At 38.0% G+C, this 11748-nt stretch overlaps 1 protein-coding gene across 3 annotated transcripts in view; it reads right to left on the bottom strand.

The window, feature by feature from the left end:
• Positions 1–1168: 1168 nt before the first annotated feature.
• Positions 1169–11748, bottom strand: part of wdr17 (WD repeat domain 17) — a 54696-nt gene continuing 44116 nt past the window's right edge. For 2 of the 3 annotated variants that reach the window (XM_017709067.2, XM_017709065.2), the window contains exons 21-30: positions 11171–11270; positions 9955–10094; positions 9120–9140; positions 7796–7907; positions 6254–6395; positions 5987–6089; positions 5754–5855; positions 5384–5482; positions 3716–3899; positions 1169–2797 (exon numbers count right to left, since the gene is read on the bottom strand). In XM_017709067.2, the coding sequence (XP_017564556.1) occupies positions 2678–2797; positions 3716–3899; positions 5384–5482; positions 5754–5855; positions 5987–6089; positions 6254–6395; positions 7796–7907; positions 9120–9140; positions 9955–10094; positions 11171–11270 (1123 nt within the window). In that variant the 3' untranslated portion in view covers positions 1169–2677. The remainder of the gene's footprint in view (positions 2798–3715; positions 3900–5383; positions 5483–5753; positions 5856–5986; positions 6090–6253; positions 6396–7795; positions 7908–9119; positions 9141–9954; positions 10095–11170; positions 11271–11748) is intronic. The other variant, XM_017709066.2, reaches the window with a different exon arrangement.

The following is an 11748-nucleotide window of genomic DNA, read 5'->3' as shown; positions in this document are numbered from 1 at the left end:
TGCTGATGTAATATTTCTAGCCCAGGGGTAACAAACTGGCCCCTTTAGGGCCAGAGCTCTATAGACTTCCTCTCATACATACCTGATTCAACTTTAAAAACTCATCAACTTATGCAAGGCCTTCATAAGATAAATGTTAGATGAAAATGCTAATCTCTGCAGACCTGTGGCCTTTGAGGAACCCTGTATCTTGCTATTTGATGACCATAAAGCTGCTCTTGACTGCATATTTCTGGGTGGTGGACTACTCTTAAACAAGTAGTGTCACTGCTGTGTTAAGAACAGTTAGCCACGCCAAGAATATCTGACCAACAGCAGTCCTGCGGTCAGAAGAAGGGAAGTCGGGTTCTTCAGCGAGTTGAAAATTGCGTAACACTGTTGTCTAAAATGATGTTTTATGCATTTTTATAGTTCATAGTAAGTCACACAATGTCCTAAATCACATCTGCAAGTTTGTGCAACCTTAATAAAGACCTAGATCTGACATTTAGAGACATTTTGGGGATGTTGATAGGAAAAAATGTGTGACTGTTGACTTCTACTGTCTGTTAGCCACGTAGCATCAGTGCTAAAGTAAAGAAAAGATTTGGACACTTTGGCAGATGGACTACAAATGGGAAATTGTGATAAAATTACTTATCACCAAACCATTTGATTAAGGTTTTTGATCCAATGAAGCAGAAGCACACTTAATCAGTTGTTCTCAGTCTTCAAACACGTGATAGTTATTTGAGGGTGTTTTGAATATTTGGAATTAAAAAAGCCTGCAGGCATGCTGGCCTTTTGTGGATAAGATTGGACACCTGTGATGTTAGAGGGTGCAAGACTGACCATGTGCAGCAACAGAGGGACTACTAACTGTAATTGTATACCTATATAGTGGACCTATAAAGCAGGTGAAGTTTTTGTGTGGAAGTACAAGGTAGGGATGTTTAATAAAGTGAATGGTGAATGTGTATGTATTAATATATGCTTCAGTTGTCCTTCTCTTTTCAGTAGAGCCACAGTGTTTTAGGATATTCAACTTGGAACAGCTTGGCAAACAAACCAACGTAGACGAGCCATTTGCTCATTGCTTGACTGCTTTTTAAGTGAAGCCAGAGAGAAAAACTTAATGACAGTTCAGAACACACTGAAATAAGTCAAAACAGTAGAAACAGTAGAGGAATTTGTTTACTAGATCATTTTTAATAAGAATCGTTGAATTATGATCACAAACCAATGCCGGCTGGCTATATTTTGTCATATTTCTGGCAAGCACAGTTCTAAAAGTACTTTCTTTTCCTCATTCATTCATTTTCTTACATTTTACCGATAACATCATTATAAAAAATAAATAGATTGTTAAAATGAGAAAACATTTGTATTTTCTGCTCCTACTACTGTATATGGCTAATGGACAGTGGACAATGTAAGCTACACCCTGTTTAGCTGTGGAATTACAAGTAAATTACAGAACAGAAATATACAAATAAATAGATAAATAAATATAGTTCACAGTGCATTTTGATGAAAATAGTACCAATCTCAACCAATGGGACCAATATAAAATAATTTGAGTTGTTCCCTACCCCACGCAGGACATTACATACATTTTTAGAAACAATTTATATTACGCTACACTTGCAGATTGATATACTCTGACTTCAAATGTCTGATATTCACGTCTAAGGTACCACCTAAGCTAATACAGATGTTATTGTTCAGTTTCATTTCCTAATTTAAGGCACACGCTCTAGACACCTGACTATCAGAAAAACTAGAATCGTCACTTTTCCTAGATGTGAGATCTTGCTTTGAGTTAAAGCATCTTAACATATTGCCCAAGTTCTCATCAGTTGTATGATATAGGTTTTGACTGTAACTAAATAACGACCACATTCAGGAAATAATATTAATAATAATAATAATAAGCTATACAATAAACAATGTTATACAGACATATTTCATACCTTGAAATTAACCCAGGCCTACTCCTGTATAATCCTAAAATAAAAGTCCCTGAACAAAAAGCAGCATTCTTAAATCATAAAAACTGTGTGCTGTCTGAAACCTTCAACTTATTAAAGCTTGTTTTGTGGTTCTACTGAAAAAAAAAAGTGCATGTCTATGGCTCGCCACAGAACAGACACCCACAGATGAGCTGGCTGATGGCTAAAGCAAAGATTCCTCATCTAAAAACCACACAAAGCAAAAAAAATCTACTCCAAGCAGCAAGCAAGCACACGTGCAGAAAAACCCCTCCCATTTCAACCATGAAAGGAAAAAAAAACACATTCAGATCCTCTCCATGAGCTTCATGTGCCTTCTGAGGAAAAAAAAACTAAACAAACAAAACAAAAACCAACTCCAACATCAGGTCTACCAGAAAAACTGGTGGCTCCTGGTTCCATTTGGATCAATAGTGAAGTTAAAATAGTGGTAAATGCATACATATCCCGAGAAAATACACATAATTAAATGGAAAAACCTCAGAAAGCATCATCTAAATCACAGTTTATATCACTCCTCCATTCTCCACAGATGTCCATCTTCTCTCAGAGAATAGAGGTCCAAAGCCTCTATGTTAAATGCTCATGTCCTTGTCCTTGACTGGACTAAATACTGTTTACACTCTTCATATTTGTGTATGTGTGTGAGCATGAGTGCATATGTGCGTAAGTGGTTGCCTGTGTGCTTAGAAGGGGTTGATGCGTATACCTGTCCCCAGCGGAGAGAAAGGGTTCACCTTGGCCCACATCAAGGCATCGTTGAGTGAAATGGATGACTTGCCGTCCTCCAGGAAGAACACTGGACCCTTTAAATAAGAGCAAATGAAAGCATGTCAGTACATTTGACTATGGCATCAAGGCAAGGCTTTCTTGAGACAGCTGTAGATGCTAGGACTGGATGGTATGGCTGCAATGCTTTACCTCATATTTGAACATTCTGTATTTCAAAATTCAATTAGGTAGAATTTTTCTATCTGCACAATCTTGTGAACTCAATAAATACATTTCATTCATTTCCATTTTATGACAGCACTACCTGTAATTCTTTCATACTAGACATATACAAAAAAAAAAAAAAAAAAAAAAAAAAAAAAAAAAAAAAAATATATATATATATATATATATATATATATATATATATATATATATATATATATATATATATATATATATAAATATAAAACTAGAGTACCTTCTCATTTTAATTTTTTTTATTCCATTACACTGAAAGCTTAAACTTGCTGAATGTCTGCAACTGATGCTGAACTAAAGATGATACCAATAGGTCTACTGTTTACAATACAACCCAATGTTTATCCGTGTCTATTTTACTGCATTTGAAATGTAAAAGAACTGGGTGTATCTACACTGAGCCAGTATTATTTTACAACATTGTTAATCCACCATTTATTTAGAAAAATAAAGAAACTTGACCATTTTACCAGTCTTATGTGAAGTGGAGTGTTTGTGTGATTGGTGTGCAGTGGATCACATCAATGGTTTCACAGTGATGAACTACCATCTCTGATTTTGGAGATCAATTATTCTGCAGACTTCAGTTCAGTTCATTTCAATTGTCCATACTTTATTAGTAGATCTTGATCAGGTATGTGAGATTTCCATTTGAACTGAAGTCTGGGAAAATCAGATTACCATGATGAGGGTTGTGAGAATTCTTCCCATCAGACATCAGAAACAAAGATTTGTGTGTACATGTGGCTTGCCTGTATCCTGAGGCCCGTAAAGCAAGAGATTTGTACGTCAGAGTGGCTGGGCAAGCTAGAGCCTGTGACGTAGTCAGGCCCCTGTAGGCCCCTCAAAGGCTCCTCCCTCATTCGGCTCAGGAGTTGGCTGTACTCGGCCTTCTGCACCTCCGTTGGAGGAGTATAAGGCGTCTCCTCTGTTCCTCTAAGTGGGAAATTCAGTCTTTAGAACAGAAAGCTCAAACCTTCCCAATCTGCATTTCTGTTCTATGGATTACTGAATCAAGTGTATGCATTAAGGTACAGTAATCAGCACATTTCTATATGTATGTACATTCTGATTTATTTTTATATTCAAGTACCTGTAAGACATATTTAGTTGGCTGTGGAGATAAAACAATGGCTTTTTGCCTAATATTAATAATATTAAATATTAATCTGCAATACACAAGCATAACAAACTAGTTGACTGGTGCTAAAAACAGTAGCACAAAAGAAAAAATAAATTAGCAGCTCACGGAGGTACACACATGAAAACGTGATTATTCAAAAATAGCCAAGAGAAATTTTTTGATCACTGTGCTTCAGATTCGCTACTAATCTAACGCTAACACTCCACTCCACTACGCTCTTAAATCAGATGAAATCCATGCCCCTGACTACGATCTAAAATCAGATGAGGATCATGCCCCCCACTATGATCTGAACTCCGATGACATGGCATAAAGCATTCAATAATCTACTGCTGCGCAATGACATGCCAACAGACACAGCAGCAGCTACATTATTTTCAGAGTTTCAAAACTGAAACTGTTAAAAGACTAAAAGTGTGATGTTATTGTGATGTGTGGCACATAATTTTTTATTTGCTGTTTATTTTACAGTGAGTAAAATACCTCAGTGATTAAAGTGCCCTCATATTGACCATTGCCTGAGCACCTCTTCTATGACTGCAAATGAAAAAAATTCACTCCCTTTGCTCTTCCCTGTGTTTTGACCCACACTCCAGAGTTAGCCATGCCTATAATACAAAGCTTACATTATTTATTCAGTATTTTTCACTATATCTGGTATAATGTCTTTGCATCATGAACACGTTTGATATTTTAAGGAGGACTGATTTCATAACTCTTGGTGTCGCTATCAAAAAAACCTGCAAAAAGGTAACTTTACAAGAGAAAGCAAAAACTTTCTTACCTTTTAATGCACGTTTTTATTCCAAACAAATTTAAAGCATTTCTACTGGTTCATTCATCATGACATTTTCAAACAATAAAAAGGGCAGCTGGCGAGCTCAAAAGATACAGAAAATCATGACTGGGGAAAATTAGATCCTTGTTTTTTGGACAGTGAAGATGTGCATAATGATAATATGCGCATTTGTCTCTATATGGAGTAAGACAGGGTACACGTCAGGAGGTCTGACGTGGGGAACCACAGCTATAAAATATCAAAAAGGGTTCCACTACTGTTACAGGTAGAAGAACAGTTACTAAACATTATATATAGAACCCTTTTCACTAAGAGTGTAGATTACAAAACTGGATTATAAGACTCAGCTTCATGTACAGAAACAAAGTGATTGAGAGGTTAGTAACATACAAGCGTTCAAGCATATGTGTGTGTGTGTGTGAGAGTGTGAGAGAGAGAGAGAGAGAGAGAGAGAGAGAGAGAGAAAGAGAGACTGACTTGTTCAGTGAGTGTGTACAGGCTCTCCAGGCCTCTAGCTCCACTGATAGCTGTTCAATCTGCAGTGGAACAGCCACTTCCCTTCGTTTTAGCAACTGACTGAGAGAGAGAGAGAGAGAGAGAGAGAGAGAGAGAGAGAGAGAGAGAGAAGAGAGAGTGAGAGAGAGAGACGGTGTGTCACAAATAAGGGGAGCAAGTGAGAGAAACAGTCATTGTAAAGAAACAGAATCTGTTTCTTTACAATTAACCATTTCACATTAAACCACTCTGAATGACTTTGTTCACATGTTACTGACTGAATTATGCAGAAAAAAACTTAAAATATTTTGAAAATGGAATTAAAGCTGTTGATTAACACTTTGACCATTACCTCGTGTATTCATACAGTGCTGGCACTATACTGGAGTACTGCCGTCCAATGGCAAGCAATGCTCCGACATAGCCACAGAGAATCAGCAGCTCGTTCCGGTCCCTGAGACAATACACATGGATAAATATGAGGGCTAGTGATAAATTGCAGAGAATGTCCTGCCTTGAAAATACTGATATTTTTTAAAAATTTATTTTCATGAGGATCTTGGGCAGCACTGTAAGCTCACTTACTCACTGCACTTGGTCAGAATGAGCCGGTCAGTCCTGATGTAGCTCAAGAGGTCCAGGGTTGGATAGACTGAGTCCACAGTCCAATCAGGACAGCTCAACTGCTCTGTGTGGATGTGGAAAAATCCTTTGTCTGAGAAAACTAGATAAACCCTGCAGAAACTTACTGTGCTTAGTCAATGCAATGAAATACTGTATGTACACCCACCGTCCACAAAACCAAGTGACACACACACACACTTTCTGACACTCACAAACATATACACATACCTTTGACAAATGTGATTCCAATAGGCAGGGCTTTTTCTGGTTCAGGGCTGAGCAGGTAATACTTCACTGTCTGGAGGATTTCGTCCTCATCCTGCGCTGCCTCTGCCAGCTCTTTACACTCCTCCAAGCTTGGCAAACCACACTAATTAAACAACAACAACAGCAACAACAAAAAACAGTATTTGTACACAGGGGTGCAGGAAGCATGAACATACAAAGAACCACTTTTCAAAGTGGGACTCATCGGATCAGGCAACCTTCTTCTGCTCAAACGTCCAGTTGTGACACATCTATGTCCATTGTAGACACTTTCAACAGCAGACAAAGGTAAGCGTTTGGCATTTGACCAGTGTGCAGCTATCCAGCCTTGTACACAGCAAAGTGATACACTCCTCCTTTAGATATCATTAAAGTTTCTGTGACTTTTCCCACAGTAGTTTTTCCATTTTTTTTACCATCATATATATTTCAGCTCTTGACATGTGCTGTTGTTATAAGATAATCAACATTATTTGCATCATCTCTGAGTGGTCATGATGTTTTGGCTCATTGGTGTAAGTTAATAATACAATTAATATCCAGAATGAAGTTCTAATACAATTAATTTCTAGAATTAGATTAAAATAAAGTTCAAATTCAGAATGACCCATGTTAAAATTGTGGTGATAAAATCTTAAGGCAAATTGTTGATTAAAATGATTAACAACAGAGAATTATAGTATATTATTTATTATTTAATAACTTTGTGTTGTTCCTTAAATATATATATATATATATATATATATATATATATATATATATATATATATATATGGTCCGGTGAGTAGCTTGGTGTGAGAGCCCATGTGTGGTAACTGCTGTGCTCTCTCTCTTTCTGCGCTCCTTATACAGACTGAGCCGACAACATGGAGTCCACGAGCCGCTGCCTAGTGTATGTATATTTAAATAGTGTAATCCATCCATCCATCCATCCGTTTTCTAAGGTGCTTCTCTGTTAGGGTCGCGTGCCGAAGCCTATCCCAGCAGTCTTCGGAAGGCAGGATACACCCTGGATAGGTCGCCAGTCCATCGCAGGGCAGACAGACAGACAGACACAGACAGTCACTCACACCTAGGGGCAATTTAGCATGTCCAATTGGCCTGACTGCATGTCTTTGGACTGTGGGAGGAAACCGGAGAACCCAGAGGAAACCCATGCTGACACGGGGAGAACATGCAAACTCCACACAGAGAGGTCGCCTGGCCGGGGAATCGAACCCAGGCCCTCCTCACTGTGAGGCGACAGCACTACCCACCACGCCACCGTGCCGCCTAGATAGTGTAATATGTGTTATTTTTTTATTTAAAAATAGATATATTACAAATGATTCTAACCTATTGAATAGAAGTGTAAACCTGGGTCCAAGCTAATTTCAGAGCTAATGAAAAATGTTTACATTGCTTTTAGCTAAGATTTGAAGTTTGAAACCAATTAAGAGGAAAAGTACAAATTATGCTTTTCTTTTGAGATTTGCTGAATGCAGTGTCATGTGAAGTGGTCACCTTTTCGTGCAGGTCGTTGATTTCTGCGGAGCTGCCAGGGTAGAAGGCACACAGTTTGGCTAAAAGGATCTCATTATCAGGAATCATCTGCAGCAGCCTGACAGCAAGGTCCCTGTGGAGCAGAAAGCACGTTAGCACAGAGAGAGTGAGAAAACACACATTAAGACAAAGACTGTTTTGGCAGGCTGTATACTATTGGAAATTCATTACAGAATTACAGAATTACAGCAACAGCTTTATCAACTGTAATAAATCAGTTTATACCTTATACCTGAACCTATATTTTTAATGAAATCAACATTTTCATGTATAAGAATTGTATTATGATAATGACATACTGCTGTTCTGATAAGCCTTTATTCAAAAGGTTTTGTACAGTTACACCTGGAGAAATTTATAACAATACACATTTTAAATTATTTTACATTTATTTACTAAGAAATTAAGACTTTATACTGTTGGTATTTACTCATATCATATGTTTTGTTGATATTCAAAATAAATTAACTCTCAAAATAAGTTAAGATCTTCTACAGAGAACACAGTTCATCATATAGTAATATAGTTATGTTTTGCATTCCCTCGCAAAAAATTGTGCTCATCAGACAGCAAGAATATAAAGGACCAGAGGTGCCCAACAACATTGCCTCCATTACAGCTTTGTTTTTAGCATGACCAACATTAAAAGCTGTTTTCCCAGTTTTGACAGTCTATGCTGTTTATTCAGCAATTGTTCTCTGCAGTCTCTTTAAATTTAGCTTTTAGTGAGGGCACTCGATCTCAGTTTCTGTTTGCACTCACTAATAGTAGAATCATGTTTGATTTTGAGAAGCAACACTATGTCTTTATACTTCAAGCCAAGATCAATGTAAAATTCAATGAGCTGCTCCATGTCTGAGCTTAAGCAAAGCACGGCTTTTGCAAGCGAATGCAAACTGTTGTATCGTAACGCAAAATGCATATTTTTTTGCGAGGAAACACACAACATTTGCGAGGGAATGCAATGTCATTAACTTAGTTTTTTTAACCACGGCCCCTTAGGAGCTCAGTACTAAAGTTATGGCACATGTATATTTTTTCCCCCAATATGTTAAACCCAGCCAATAAATGGAAATTTTGTTTCTTCTTCTTTTCTTTCTAGATATATGGTTTGATCATTTTGACTTCAGACAAGCACAAAGAAAATAGAGTGAAGGAAATTCAAAATTTCAGATATAGACATTAAAAGGTGAAGTATCAATTGATTCTAAGTTGTAGCCTATGTAGATAATGATGTTGCTTGCAGACAACAATAAAAGCAAAACGTTTGGTGAAAGCGGAATACCTGTTTCCGACAAATGGAAAGCTAGAGACAGATGGAGATGATAAAACACAATAGGTGAGCTTCTAGCCACAGCAACAAAAACAAAAAACTGAGACTATGATGAGTTAAAAACAACTGCAGAAAACATTAAATGTGTGATCCTGGGATGATGTCTGTTGTAAAAAAAAATGGTGTTAGGACTGCAACACCTATTCGATAACACCAACACCAAAAAATTACTGGCAATGAATCAAGTTATTGGTTAGTTTGCTTAATGATGTTTGAATGTCTCATTTACATCATGTGATTGAAGGCAGGCTGCATGACCATCAGGTGCAAGTATAAGAGAGACTATGCCCTGCATCTATGGCAGAAGCTCATGCTGGTGACATCTCAGGTACTAATTTCACAATAAAACCATAGTCAAAAGTTAGAAAACAGCACATCACTGTCTTTTGAAATTGTTAGTCTAAACTAAGTTTGGCTAATCTACATGGTTATGATGGCTGCTACGCTTATGCACATTAACTAACTTTAAAGTTTTTAGTGTTTCTCCCCAGGTCCACACAAAAACTCAGTTTTTTTAACTATATTTTCAGTGTTTAAATAGATACTGATCAAACATGGATATTAGAAAATGCTGATATCACACACGTTTTTTATTATTTTCTGAGATCCCCTGTGATCTATATACAGTATATACATACATACACACGCGCACACACACACACACACACATATATATATAATGTGTGTGTGTGTGTGTGTGTGTAATAATATGGTGTTATGGTATGGTGTGGAGCTAGTGAGCTGGATAGAAAATCGAAATGTTCAGATAGGCTCTAGACACTCTCACCATGTGGCTGTGGTCATGTATTTCCTGGCCAGCAGTTCCATGACATAGTGAGTGGCCTGACTGGCTGATTCTCCCAGCACTGTCCCCACACACACTGCCAACTCCAGCTCATTCCCTCTGATCAGACTTGCCATCGCCAGCTGCACACACACACAAACACTGTTTCAAATGTAATATTAATAATAATTAACACTTCTGATTGAGCAGTTAGAAAGGTAAAGAAGGCACTCTCTTGGGATCCTTTTATTAAATATCAGGGATACACTGACATGGAAATTCTGGGCTGATGCCGATATCTGATATTTTTCATGCATGTAACTGTCGTGGATAAAGCTGATACATAAAAAACGGATCTAAATCCTGCATTAGCATTACAGTGCAGTGTAATGAATTTGTAAACGATTACTAATGCTATACAATGAATAACATGGAGATTTTAGCACAATCATCCAGCTTTACCTTTCTGCTCTTACAGAATATAATAAGCACATCATTAAATATCCAAATTGCCCATAATAATCTGTCCAATGCTGATTTTCTTTTAACAATTATCTGCCAATACCAATATGAATCTGATTTCATTGTGAATCCCTACTATTAATCCATATATTGATATATTGTAATGTTAAATTTTCAACTGGTTCCCACACACAAATCAAGTCTAGTTTTGGACTTGTAGCACCAATGGTGATTTTTCAGTCTAGGCTTATTATGAATCTAGGTCCATGAAACCAGCTAATAATGTTTACATCCATCCATCCATCCATCCATCCATTTTCTAAGCCGCTTCTCCGTCAGGGTCGCGGGGGGGTGCTGGAGCCTATCCCAGCAGTCTTCGGGCAGAAGGCAGGATACACCCTGGATGGGTCGCCAGTCCATCGCAGATCAGACAGACAGACACAGACAGTCACTCACACACTCACACCTAGGGGCAATTTAGCACGTCCAATCGGCCTGACTGCATGTCTTTGGACTGTGGGAGGAATCCGGAGGAAACCCACGCAGACACGGGGAGAACATGCAAACTCCACACAGAGAGGACCCCGGTCGCCCGGCCATGGAATCGAACCCAGGCCCTCCTCGCTGTGAGGCGACAGCGCTACCCACCACGCCACCGTGCCGCCCATAATGTTTACAATTAAGACTTATTTTCAAACATACAAAACACTTTTCACATCAGTATGAAAAGAAGCTTGTCTTAGTGTTGTTCTTCTACCTCTGTGTTATCCACAGCCAGATGACAGCAGGCTGCCAGTACTGCACATCCATCCTGAAAATACCACTCTGCCAGTTCTTTACACACTCCATGTAACAGCCTAGAGAGAGCGAGAGAGAGAGAGAGAGAGAGAGAGAGAGAGAGAGAGAGAGAGAGAGAGAGAGAGAGAGAGAGAGAGAGAGAGAGAGAGAGACACAGAATGAGATAGAGAGAGACATGAGAGATAGACAGAGACAGATGCAGAAAGAGAGATAAAGGCAGACAGAAAGAAACAGAGGGAGAACATGAGAGAGACACAGAAAGAGAGAAACAGACAGACAGAGAGACAGACAGATGAAGAGAGTACAATAATTGTATGATTATTTTTTGTCTTGATATTTTTCCAACAAATATTCTCAGAGGAAGACAGCTGATCTAACTTAACTTTCATATATAAACATATATAATTATTCATTTATTTATTAAGCGTGTCTAAAGACAATAATTTGCATTTTTACTTCTCTCCAACATTTTACTCATAATCTAGTGTTAATTTTCTAGGTTACAGGCCTTATGACTGTTTTTTAGGCCATGAATTC

This window comes from Pygocentrus nattereri, chromosome 5 (assembly GCF_015220715.1).
Source record: "Pygocentrus nattereri isolate fPygNat1 chromosome 5, fPygNat1.pri, whole genome shotgun sequence".
In the NCBI taxonomy this organism is placed as follows: domain Eukaryota; kingdom Metazoa; phylum Chordata; class Actinopteri; order Characiformes; family Serrasalmidae; genus Pygocentrus; species Pygocentrus nattereri.
Note: the sequence above shows the minus strand (reverse complement) of the source record. Positions and strands in the feature narration are given on the sequence as shown.